The following is a 12,786-nucleotide window of genomic DNA, read 5'->3' as shown; positions in this document are numbered from 1 at the left end:
GCATTTTATCGTCTATAAACAGAGGACTTTTTGAGCAGTTTGCAATTTTCAACACTATTAGATGCTGGGTTAGAAAAGCTTCCACACATACACCTGACAAATAGCCTAGTCTCACCATACAGAAAGGCCCCGAGAGCATTTGTTTGCATGGTATTTTCAGCATCTGGAATTTACTCCATTAATACCACAGTAAAACTAAGAATGTTCCAAAGCAGCATTCTACAGTGCTAATATTTATTTACCTCCCACAGTACTCAGTCCTCACCAAGTCTATTGCTCTTCTTTCTCTGACACATGTTTCAGAGACAGCAGGGCACCAACAAATGGCCACAGTAATGAAGTAGTTCAGGAGCTACATAACTTATGATAAGGTAGCGGAAGAAAGAAATTTAACTGTGTGGGAAATAAGCAACACACAGAGAAGTGAGCAAGTGAATGGTGGTGAGTGGAACCAAGAAAAAAAAAGAGATGCAAAGAGGAGCTAAACAGTAAGTAGGGCAGAAATGACTGGGAACAATCAATCAAGGAAATAGAGAGCACATGCAGGAAAACAAGTGAATGAGGAGTAGGGCAGGAAGAACAGTGAGCATCTCCCCAGGCAGTCATTCCAGACTGCTCCACCAACAGGACTCAGCCCTGACTTGGAACAGTTAGAATATAGTTCAGTTTTCAAGGCTCACTGCCAGTAGAAATGATGAGTTTTGTGATGTGGACATTTATGCGCTAGGAAATGAACTGAGATCTACAACTCATTTCACATATGGCACAGAATAGTCAATGATAATGCTTTTAGTCAGTACTGACGCGGGCGAGAATCAAACCAGTGAGTTAGGCCACGTCTACACTACATTTATGTCAGCAAAAAACTTATGTTGCTCAAGGGGGTGAAAAAACACCCTGGCATAAGTGGTAGCGTACACAGCACTACATCAGTGGGAGCGCCGATACCGCTGCTCGTTGGGGGGAGTTTTATTATGGTGATGGGAGAGCTCTTAAGGTGGTGCAGCTGCATCAGTACAGCTGTGCCACTGGAAGGTCTGTAGTGTAGACATAGCCTTAGAAATGCAAGTTTCTATATCCATTATAAATGTCCCTAGAACACTTCAGACAAGAGGTGCTATCTCAGTATTGGAAACAATGGCGGTAAAAAAAAAGAGCAGAGGGGCATGGTAGCCTCTATTTGGGCATTAAAATGCTGCCAGCTTGCATTAACCTTTCTAGCAGGGTGGGAGATTCACTTACAGTTGTAAGACATTTACAAGAAGTAAAGAGGGAGAAATTAAACTTCAAATAAAAAAAAAATAAAAAAAACCCACCATGAGTCACACGGCAAAGAGAGCACATTTTGATTAAGACTCAACATCTCAGACCCTGGTCAATCTGTCCGGGAGATATTCAAGGTTCAGAATTGCTTTATACAAGGATATTATGTGGCATATTTAATACTAAATCTTTTTTCAATATACAAGATGCTTGAAGTTTCCTAGATTGAAAGAATAGTTTGTCAAGTTCGGGGCGGGGGGGAGGGAGGGAGGGAGAATAAAATAAAATCATTTACATTTCGATTGCAGTCTGTTGGTATCCTACAGTAACAAACGATTCTTATGACAGGAGGAGTTCTAGATCTTGTTACAAGTTCAGTCAAAAAGGTAGTTTGACTAACTCTCCTTCTCAACAACATTAATGTGTTTAGAGTGAGTAGGAAAAGGGCGTTTGCCACACTGAAGCTAGTTATTGAATTTTGCTATTGACTCATAACTCATAATAGAGATTAACATTAGAAGGAAGGGCCATAACAGTCCCGGTCACAACAACCAGAAAGATGCTATTAAATGTATTTGCCGAAAAAGGAACAGCAAAGAAGTTGGTATCCTACTTTCCTCAAGGTGCTTAAGGATTTGCCACCTAAGTCAAAAGCCTATTGATAATTTCACTTGAGTACATGTGTTAGTACAACCATGTAGTTTTAACAGCGGAAACAACGTTATTTCATTTCTTCCTGTGCTGTATGTTAGATATGCAGCCATGACTAATATTCCTCACAGCTACTGGCATTTTCTAGATCTGTTCCATGAAGCTTACTGTTTCTCACTGGCCTCGTTTCTGATCACTACAATGAAGAAAGAATTAATTTAGGAATGTTCTGTTTATTTAAGCAGAAAATGTATAAGCACATAGCACCTGTTCAAGATGTTGGCTCTACCAATCATGCAGAACAATCAGCTGCCTACAGAACAAAGGCTTACAGTGAGGGCTGGTGTAAAATGACTGTAGTCTGCAAAGGGTATTTATATTTTCCAGTTTGCAGAGAGCACTAGACATATTAGAACCAACACTCCTCTACACAATAAATACTTCGCAATTCTGTAGTACTTTTCACCCAGAAATCTCATAACCAGCCTCTCTTCGAGTGCTTGTTCATGTCAACTCCAATCAGGTGCATGCGCACACACGTGCGCAGTAGCCGGAAGATTTTTCCGCTAGCAGCATCCGTGGGGTTAGCCTGGGTGCCCCCGGAGTGGGGCCTTCATGGCGACCAATAAAGGGCCCTGCTGACCCGCCACCCCCTCAGTTCCTTCTTACCGCCAGTGACAGTAGCTGGAACTTCCCCTTGCTCTTGCTTCAGCAAGTAGCTTAGCAGTACTTTCGGATTTTGCTTTCAACAGTTAGTTCTAGATGGTTAGTATAGCGTAGTTAGTTCACTTATAGGTTTCAGTTACGGGGGATTCCCCCCTTCATTTTTCTCCCCCCGTTATTTGTCACTGGGGCATGCCACGATCCCTGGGCTTCAAGACTTGCCAGGACCACGCGAAGCACATGCCTGACAGTGATCCCCACACCTCCTGTTTACGGTTTCTGGATGAGGGTCACCAAAAAGACTGCTGCAAGATCTGTTGTGAATTCCGACGGAGAACTCTTGAAGAGAGGGAGCAGCGGCTTAAAATCCTCCTCATGGAGGCAGCTCTCCAACTTCAGTTGGACCCAGGTGCCGGGGATCCCACTCCCAGTACGTCTTCAGCAGAGCACTCCAGTGCCATCTTCCTGGAGTCTTCCAGAGCTGGGGCAAAGACAGACAAGACACTGTCCAGGAGGCTCGGCACAGTCATGAAGTCTCTCAGGAGCACTCCAGCCTTCGGCACCAGTCCCAATTGCTGGCGCAGAAGAAGAGGATGGAAAAAGGCCGATCCCCCTTGGCAAGATCCAGGGACCAGCCATCTGTGGCACCTCAGTCGGGCCACGGCTCTGAAGCTCACAGTGGGGCTACGTCGACTCCTGCCCAAGTGAGGCAGTCGAGTCTGGGCCCATCACACTCACCGAACCCCTCACCAGAGGCTTTTGAGGTGGCGCAGGACCTGCTGAGATTCACGGCGCCATTCTTGTCCCCGAGGCAGGAGGATGCACCGGCACCACAGGCTCCATCCCAGCACTCCGTTCAGTCAAAGGAAAAGCCGGTGATGTCGTCATGCTGATCCCCATCACCCGCCGACGCCAGCGCCTCCATCCAGGGAGCGCAGTCGGTCCCCAGGCTCCCAACGCTCTACAATGAGAGGTGCAGCGCTGCCCTGGATCTCCTATTCTGAAACATCAGAGTCGGAGTCGTACTGCTCTGACTATAGTAGGAGCAGAAGGTCCAGCTCAAGGCACCACAGAAGGTCCTGCCTGATGCAGTGGCCCTCACAATGGCAGAACCTGGCTCTTTTGGACTCCGTGGGCTTTCCATCAAGGCCAGGGTCAGAGCCAAGGATCCCGCTCAGGAGCTGCATTAGTGGCGTCCGCAATGTTTGTTCCGCCATGACGGCATCAACGCTGTCGGCCGTGACACCATCATCGGCACCAACTGTGGCGCCGCCCTCGACACTGGAGGTGTCAGCGGCTCATTGCGACAGTGCTGGCTGCACCTTCGGCACCAGCATCGTCATGAAGACCCCGGTGCAGATGCTACGCCAGGTGTCTGCACTGGCCCGGGACCCGACATCGGCACCAATACCCACAACCCTTCACGGCACTGGGACCAGGCCAACCGACCACAGTCCCCTCGGGGTCACAAGATCCCTCGGGTGGGGATGGTAGAGAGCAACCTCCTCCTCCGGCTCCTCCTCTTCACTAGATGAGGCCCTTCCGTAGCCCCAGCTCTGGAAGACTCCAGGATGTTAAAGCAGTTGCTGTGCCAGGTCCCCCAAGGTCTGGGCAATAATGCGAAGGAAGTGGTAGATGATGCAGATTCTATGGCTGACATCCTGGCCCCCTCTGGCCCTTCCTGTATCGCTTTACGTTTATAAAGACAGTTACGGACATGACTAAATTCACGGAGTTGCTCCCCTCAGACTCTGAAAGCCGAATTTTCAGCTTTGGTCGAGGAGTGGAGACTGATCTCCAGGGCGTCCCTGCAGGCAGCACTTGATGGTGCAGATGCTGCCACCAGGGTTATGACCACAGGCGTAGCCATGAGAAGGGGCTCATGGCTCCAGGTTTCTGGTCTCCCCTATGGAGTCCAGCAGACTTTACAAGACCTGCCTTTTGAGGGGGAGACTTTTTTCTGAGAAAACGGACAAGAGGCTAAACAGCCTAAAGGACTCCAGAGCCACCTTCAGGTCCCTGGGCCTCTATACACCGTCAACGCAGCAGAGATACTTCTGTCCACAGCCTCCTCAGAAGTTCAGTCACCAGAACCGCCAGGACAGGTCCAGGAGGAGAAACAGGACCAACAGGAGAAGGCCACGTCAACCCTCTGGCCAGGGCTTGGGACACCCCAAGCCATCTTCAGGGCCCAAACCGGCCTTTTGAAGGCATGGTCTGGGATGGTGTACCACAAAGACTGGATCCAGCCCGCCTTACCTTCTCGTCCCGCTACCCCCTTTCTACTGGGCATGATCCCGTATCACCTCAGACCGCTGGGTGCTCCGCATGGTAGAGGGGATACCCCATCCAATTCTGTGCCCTCCCGCCCTTCCACCCCCACTTCCCTGTCCCTCTTCAGGGACCCTTCTCACGAGCAGCTCCTTATCCAGGAGGTGCAGTCGCTCCTATCTTTAGGGGCAGTGGAGGAGGTTCCTCAGTAGCACAGGGGCGAGGACTTTTATTCCCGTTATTTCCTAATACCGAAAGCCAAAGGCAGCCTCAGGCACATCCTGGACCTGCGAGAACTCAACAAGTTCAGGAAGGAACTCAAATTCCTCATGGTCTCGTTGACCTCCATCACCCCTTGGATCTAGTAGACTGGTATGCCGCCCTCGACTTGAAGAATGCTTACTTTCATATTGCGATCACTCAGCCCCACAGGAAGTACCTCAGGTTTGTGGTGAACAATACCCACTACCAATTTACCATCTTTCTGTTCGGCCTGTCAGCAGCACCTCAAGTCTTCACCAAGTGGAAGCTCAAGTCAAATTTATCAGGGCCACCTTCGACAATCTCCTTCTAAACAAAAGAAAATCAACTTTGTCCCCCGGTCAGAGAATAGAGTTTATAGGGGCAGTACTGGACTCAATCCAAGCCAGGGCATACCAGCCGGAAGCGAGGTTCCAGACCCTAGCCGGTATCATTCTAGGTCTCAGACAGTTTCCCACAACCACAGCAAGAAACTGCGTGAATCTTCTGGGACACATAGCTTCCTATACCCACACGGTGCAGCATGCCAGACTCAGGCTCCAACTGCTCCAGTCATGGTTATCATCGGTGTATTGACCAGCCCAGGACAGCTGGGACAGGATCGTGACCCTGCCTCACCTGGTCCTCGACTCCCTCTTGTGGTGGCTCCACCCTCAGGAGGCGTGCTCAGGAGTCCCCTTCTCCAGTTCAGTCGTCTCTTTTGCTAATGACGGACACATCAGACTTGGGCTTGGGAGCACATCTAGGAGACCGCAGGACTCAAGGTCTCTGGTCTCAGGCTGATCTGGCTCTCCACATCAACGTCAGAGAGCTGAGAGTGGTGCGCCTGGCGTGCCAGACCTTCCGGGCATACTTAACGGGACAATGTGTATCAGTTATGATGGACAACACAAGGGCAATGTTCTATATCAACAAACGGGGGGGATGCAGGCTCCTCTCCCCTGGGCCAGGAAGCCCTCATGTTGTGGGACGTATGTAGAACATTCAATACACCTACAAGCGTCGGACCTCCCTGGGGTACAGAACAAGCTGGCAGACCACCTCAGCAGGTCCTTTCACAGCCACGAGTGGTCCCTTCACTCAGATGTCACGAATTCTATCTTCCAGAGGTGGGGATTTCCCCAAATAGACCTATTCACCATGCAATGCAACAGGAAGTGCCAGCAGTTCTGCTCCTTCCAAAAATCACAGCCCGGGCTCCAGAGCAGACACATTCCTCCTCCCATGGGGAGGTTGTCTCCTATATGCCTTTCCGCCCATACCGCTTGTTCACAAGGTACTCCTCAAGATCTGGAGGGAATGAGCTCAGGTCATATTGATAGCTCCAGTCTGGCCCTGCCAGCACTGATACACATCTCTCCTAGATATGTCCGCGGAAGCTCCAGTTGCCCTGCTGCTCTCCCCAGACCTTCTGACACAATATCATGGTCGTCTCCAACATCCGAGTCTCAGGTTCTGCACCTCATGGCATGGAAGCTCCATGGTTGAACCCGGTGGAGCGTCCCTGTTCAGATCAGGTTAGGCAAGTCCTCCTTGGCAGCAGGAAACCCTCTACGAGAGCTACCTACCTTGCCAAGTGGAAGAGATTTTCAATCTGGTCAGCACAGCACCATTCGTTCCCAACACTGGCCTCGGTGCCGCTTATTCTGGACTACCTCCTCCATCTGAAGCAGCAAGGGCTTTCAATGTCATCAGTAAGGGTTCACTTGGCCGCCATCTCAGCCTTCCACCCAGGCGTGGAGGGCCGCTCTGTCTTTACTAACCCGATGGTCAACCGGTTTCCAAAGAGGACTCGACAGGCTACCCTCATGTCCAGCAGCCTGTCCCAGCTTGGGACCTCAACCTGGTCCTTTCTAGACTCATGGGACCGCCCTTTGAACCCTTGGCGTTGTGCTCCCTGCTCTACCCCTTTTACAAGGTCGCATTCCTGGTAGTGATAACCTCGGCCAGGAGAGCGTCTGAACTTAAGGCCCTAACATCAGAGGCCCTACACTGTGTTCTATAAGGACAAGGTTCAGCTCAGGCCTCATCCTGCTTTCCTGCCAAAGGTTGTATCACAGTTTCACATCGACTAGGACATCTTTCGCCTGGTATTCTACCCTAAGCCGCATTCTAGTGGCAGGGAACAGAGACTTCAGTCACTGGATGTCCATAGGGCACTAGCCTTCTACATTGAGAGAATGAAGCCGTTCAGAAAATCGGTCCAGTTATTCGTGGGGGTGGCAGGCAGAATGAAAGGTCTGCCTGTGTCGTCACAATGCATTTCGTCATGGAGTACATCTTGCATTTGTGAGTGCTACAACCTGGCGGGGGTTCCTGCACCTCCAATCACTGTGCATTCCACCAGGGCACAGGCTTCATCAACAACGTTCCTGGCTCAGGTTCCCACTCAGGAAATCTGCAGAACAGCGATGTGGTCTTCCATTCACACTTTCACCACGCACTATGCAATTACCCAGCATGCCAGAGACGATGCAGCCTTTGGTAGAGCAGTGCTCCAGTCAGTGGATAACTCCGACCCCGCCTCCTGAACTTGAGCTTGAGAGCCACCTGACTGGAATTGATATGAACAAGCATTTGAAGAAAAAACAGTTACTCACCTTCTCATAACTGTTGTACTTCAAGATGTGTTGTTCAGGTCCATTCCAATACCCAACCTCCTACCCCTCCGTCGGAGTAGCCGGCAAGAAGGAACTGATGGAGTGGCTGGTCAACAGGGCCCTTTATTGGGCACCATGAAGGCGCAACTCCAGGGGGCACCCAGGCTGACCCCACGGATGCTGCTAGGGGAAAAATCTTCTGGCTATTGCGCACGTGCATGCACCTGATTGGAATGGACATGAACACCACTTCTCGAAGAACAACAGTTGCGAGAAGGTGAGTAACCGTTTTTTGTTGTTGAACCTCCTGGGACTAGCCAGGTGTCACGTTTGTAGAATTTGGAAGCCCTTTACGCCATCGCTTTACAAAAGACTGGTCAAGTGACCTTAGAGCTAAGCCTTTCCTCAAAAGAGAAGCCTGCCAAGAAATTCTTAGAGAACTGATCTTCATGCCAAGACTGAAACTGGCAGGCATCCATGTTTGGCCATCTCTTTAAAGTGATGAATTTTTAGAATTGCATCAGATATGAAGGCCCCATATGACATGTAAGGCCAGAAAAGTTCTTGAGGACAACTTAAACATTTAATTACAGAAGCTGCATAACTAAGTACATAAACTATGAAGTCTGCACTGGAAACCGAAAGGTCATCCTCAGAACTTTTGCCCTGCTTAGAAGTTCTATTCCATTTCCTCCCCCCACTCCAATTAACATCAGCCATGTGAGCACTAGTTTAGGGTCCAATTCTGACACCCATGCACAGGTTAAGAAATTCCTTTCCTCGCAGACAGTCCTACTGAAGTCAATGGTAACACTCACAGAATAACACCAGAACGTAGCCCACTAAGATTTAAGATACAAAAATGAAACTGACATCGTAAAACAAAAGTCCACTGAATCCAATGGATTTCACTTTCATAACAGAGGAGAGAGTAAGTAATATCATGCCTTCATGATTAAGAAGGAATTGATTTGATTGGGAAACAATTTGTAATAAATATTTTTACTCAACTAATTGGTGTTTATAGCTAGTTGAAATTGGCATTTTTTCAAATTAGACATTTTTTTAAAAAAAAATTCCCTAAAATACCTGCAAGATTTTTATTTACCATTTCATACATTTTCTCCCCTCTGACCAGTTCTGTCAACCCAAATACAAGGTTACACAGGGAACCCCCCCCCCGCAAGTGTTTATTCTTTTCCTTACGTTCAGTCTGAACATCCTCCATACTCCATTTCTTGGGGGGGGGGGGGGGGGGGGGGGGGGGGGGGGGGAGGGAGGGAGGGAGGAGAATAGCATTCCTCTCCGCAATCCTCCTCCTCAGCCATCTTTTTGTTAACAAATGAGCAGTATCTCCTCCATGGTGTTTTTATCCCCTTCTCCCTCTGTTCCGTCAGTTCATCTTCTACTCTTTTCCCTTCACTCTTATCCAGTTTTGGCAGTGCTTTAATTTCTTCCTCTCTCCCCCCCCCCCCAATCTCTCTACTCAGCTGATGTGCATGAAATAGAGTGTTGCCAGATTGAGACATTAGTTTATGACAAAAGGGATGAAGAGATGAGTTTACCTTAAGTAATTCAAGAATTTTTGGAGAAAGATCAAAATACCATTGTTAAATTGGGAATCTGTCTGACTTGCTCAAGATAATGAATGTAGGAAGCTGAGAAAAGCACACCTGTTTTATTTTTCTTTCACAAAGACTGAAAGTTAACTTGAGCTATCCCATGTACACAATTTGAGCAGATTTAAATACAACCCATTCTCTATGGACTTAAAAATAACAGTACAGTAGAACCTCAGGAGTTACAAACACCAGAGTTACTAACTGACTGGGGGGGGAGGGGGGGGGGAGGAGGAGAGAAGAGGACCAAAAAATTCAAGTACAGTCCTGTATTAAACATAAACTACTAAAAAAAAAATACAGGGAAAATTAAGAAAGATTTGACAAGGTAAGGAAACTGTTTCGGTGCTTGTTTCATTTAAATTAAGATGGCTAAAAGCAGCATTTTTCTTCTGCATAGTAAAGTTTCAAAGCTATATTAAATTAATGTTCAGTTGTAAACTTTTGAAAGAACCACCATAATGTTTTGTAACACCTCCATTCCCGAGGTGTTCGTAACTGAGGTTCTACTGTACCTCTTTAAAAACTAAAATTTGGGTACAACATGCTAGAGCAGGGGCGGGCAAACTTTTTGGCTTGAGGGCCACATCGGGTTTCCAAAAGTGTATGGAGGGCCGGTTAGGGGAGGCTGTGTCTCCCCAAACAGCCAGGCGTGGCCCAGCCCCCACCTCCTATCCAGCCCCCGCCGGCTCCCCCAGGACTCCTGTCCCATCCAACCCCCCGTCCCATGACGGCCCCCCTGGGACTCCTACCCCTGCTCCCTGTCCCCTGACCACCCTTGGACCTCCCACCCATGACTGCCCTCTGCCACCCCATCCAATCCCCCCTCTCATTCCTGACTTGCCCCCCTGCCCCATCCAACCCCCCCCTTCCTGACTGCCCGCCTGGGACCCCTGCCCCCATTCCCCGCCCTCTCACCAACCCAACCCCTTATCCTCACCCCTACCCCCTGACCACCACCCCCCAACTCCCCTACCGCACTGCCTGGAGTACCAGCGGCTGGTGGTGCTACAGCCACGCCGCCCAGAGCACCGGGTCAGGCTGCAGCTCTACAACTGTGCTGCCCAGAGCATTGCGTGCTGAGGGGGAGGGGGAGGGGGGACAGCAGGGGAGGGGCCAGGGGCGAGCCTCCCAGGCCAGGAGCTCAGGGGCCGGGGAAGAGGGTCCTGCAGGCCGTAGTTTGCTCACCTCTGTGCTAGTGCATAGGCTTGACAGTAGGGATTGTAAACAGGTCTCAGAACATCCTACCCACCTTCCTAGCTATAAGGAAAAGGAAGGAAGTCTCAAGACTTTGCTGCTGTAACATGGGTTTGCAGTATGGAAGAGGTTGAGAACCACTGTGCTAGGGAATCAGTTTGCTTTTCTTCCCCTGCCAACCCTGCATTTTGTACCTAGTACCCCTCACTATTGTTACCAATAGGACAATATTAACCCACTGGACCCCCTTCTTTCTATAGTTAGGAGGCACTACTAAATAGTAAACAAAAAACTTATTTCATTTTAAATGCGTAACTAATGCTGTAAGAAAGTTGTGATTTTTTGGTCCAAAAGTTGTGGCCAGTTTGTTAAAGTTGCAGTTTGAGGTGTGTGCAGGACCTGAACTATTGTTCTGTAACTGCCTAGATGTTGAGTTGGCAGCAGGGTCTTTACCCTCTAAGAGGGGCTGGATACCCTGCCCCCCATTCCTCCAATCCCCAGGTTAGGTGTGGGGGACGGACGGACGACAAACACCTGTACCCCAGAGAGCCTTGGAGGTCCTGTGGGGTGGGGACTGGCACCACTGGAGCTCCCCTATCCCAGCCCTGTGCAGACAAAAGCCCCAGCTCCTACCTGGCCTCACTTGTTGGGACCTCCCCAAGCTCATCCCTTGGCGAGACTGGGCAGCCATAAAAGGCAAAGTCCTTAAGGTCACAAAGGACCACTGCTGCTTGGTGGGCCCAGCTTGCACCATCTAGCAGCGGCAGAACTGCACGTAGGCAAAATGTGAGGCTAGTGCCAGCAGAGCCAAGTGCCAGCAGTGGCATTCAGCACAAAACCAAGCCAGCAAGCAGAGCCAGCCCTATCTTCCTCATCTGCCTCTGACTCATGATAAAGGGGTGGGTGAACAAATGTAAGTGCCATTGAAACCTCCTGCACCAGGCCGCAATGCCACTCAGTTTTCTTACAGCCTTAGCTTTTTCTACAACCTAGAAAAAGCCTGCACACAAATATAGCTTTCAAGTACTATTATATTTTGAAGCGTGACTAAAGAACATGGGATCCTGGGTTCAGTGTTTGCCACTCAGTGATCTCCAGAGCAAGTATGCTCGGATTGTGAGGAAAACAACCCAGCACAACAGAGACAACCTGGCTGCTCAAAAAATATTTGGTTTTAGGAGATTACATGCCAGACAATTCTGCAAACAGAACTCAGTTAATAATTCTGCTGATGTGCAACCAAGAAAAAAATCCAGCTCACTTGCCTACAGCCATATTTCTCCTCTGCAGCACTAACAGAAGAAAAAGCTCTTCAGAATAAGTGAACAGATTTGATTTTGGTTAAAGTCAACAGAAATTGAATAAGATGCTTTTATATCATCAGATTCCAAAACTGGTCATCAGGTTCAACATTTGTCTCAATGATTCCTGAATCAGACGTATTTTAACTAGATCTTTTTCTTTAAGCTGCCAGCCCTTCAAATACAGCCTAGGATCTGAAAGTCAAACCGAGCTCTTTCCATCTCACACATTAACACTAGTAATAAAGGTTCAACTGGCAAATTGTGCTCTCAGTTACAATAATGCAAACTCAGTCTTAAAACTATGCCTTTTAATACTTGTGCAACCTCACTGCCTTCAATGGGTTTGCACTGGGCAATAAATTTTACTTAGTAAACAATTCTGTTGTTGTGCAGACAGAATAGAAGCCAACTCACTCAATCTTAAATGTGTTAGTTCTTCAGGGCTACCAGCAATAAAAGAATGTCATTAAAACAAATTAGAGTACTTAGCTTAATCCTTGTGTGCAGGGATAAATTATTCTCACAGTCATTCTTTTCAGAAATGCACTGCTCTTCAGCTCATTTTCTTACCATCAAATAAAAAGATAACAGAAACTTTGTATCTACCTTCTGGTGGTTCATCATTAAGGTATGAAGGAACTTCCTCTTGATTTTTGTCCGTTTGATTCATTATTGCCTAAAAAAGAAATTCACATCTACTGTATATCATTTCTGGCAAAATCTGAAACAATTTTAAAATTTAAATACATGCACATAAAAGTTCCCTCAAAAGGACCCTCTTTTCTGTATGAGATAATAAGCAAACAGCATATTCATTACTATTTTTATCGATGGCTGCGGGTTCAGATTCATCTCCCCAATTTCAATACTGGTGAAGAGTTCTAGAAAATGGAGTCTTTAAGCATAGAACAGGGTCAGACGACACAGTGCAAGCCTCCTTGCCTTACTAGCATGTCT

General features: G+C 48.2%; 1 protein-coding gene across 4 annotated transcripts in view; it reads right to left on the bottom strand.

Annotated features, from left to right (window-relative positions):
• Positions 1-12,786, bottom strand: part of TMEM263 (transmembrane protein 263) — a 33,892-nt gene that overhangs the window by 4,186 nt on the left and 16,920 nt on the right. For all 4 annotated transcript variants that reach the window (XM_037880280.2, XM_037880272.2, XM_037880265.2 and 1 more), the window contains one exon: positions 12,436-12,505. In XM_037880280.2, the coding sequence (XP_037736208.1) occupies positions 12,436-12,499 (64 nt within the window). In that variant the 5' untranslated portion in view covers positions 12,500-12,505. The remainder of the gene's footprint in view (positions 1-12,435; positions 12,506-12,786) is intronic.

This window comes from Chelonia mydas, chromosome 1 (genome assembly GCF_015237465.2).
Source record: "Chelonia mydas isolate rCheMyd1 chromosome 1, rCheMyd1.pri.v2, whole genome shotgun sequence".
Taxonomy (NCBI): Eukaryota; Metazoa; Chordata; order Testudines; family Cheloniidae; genus Chelonia; species Chelonia mydas.
Note: the sequence above shows the minus strand (reverse complement) of the source record. Positions and strands in the feature narration are given on the sequence as shown.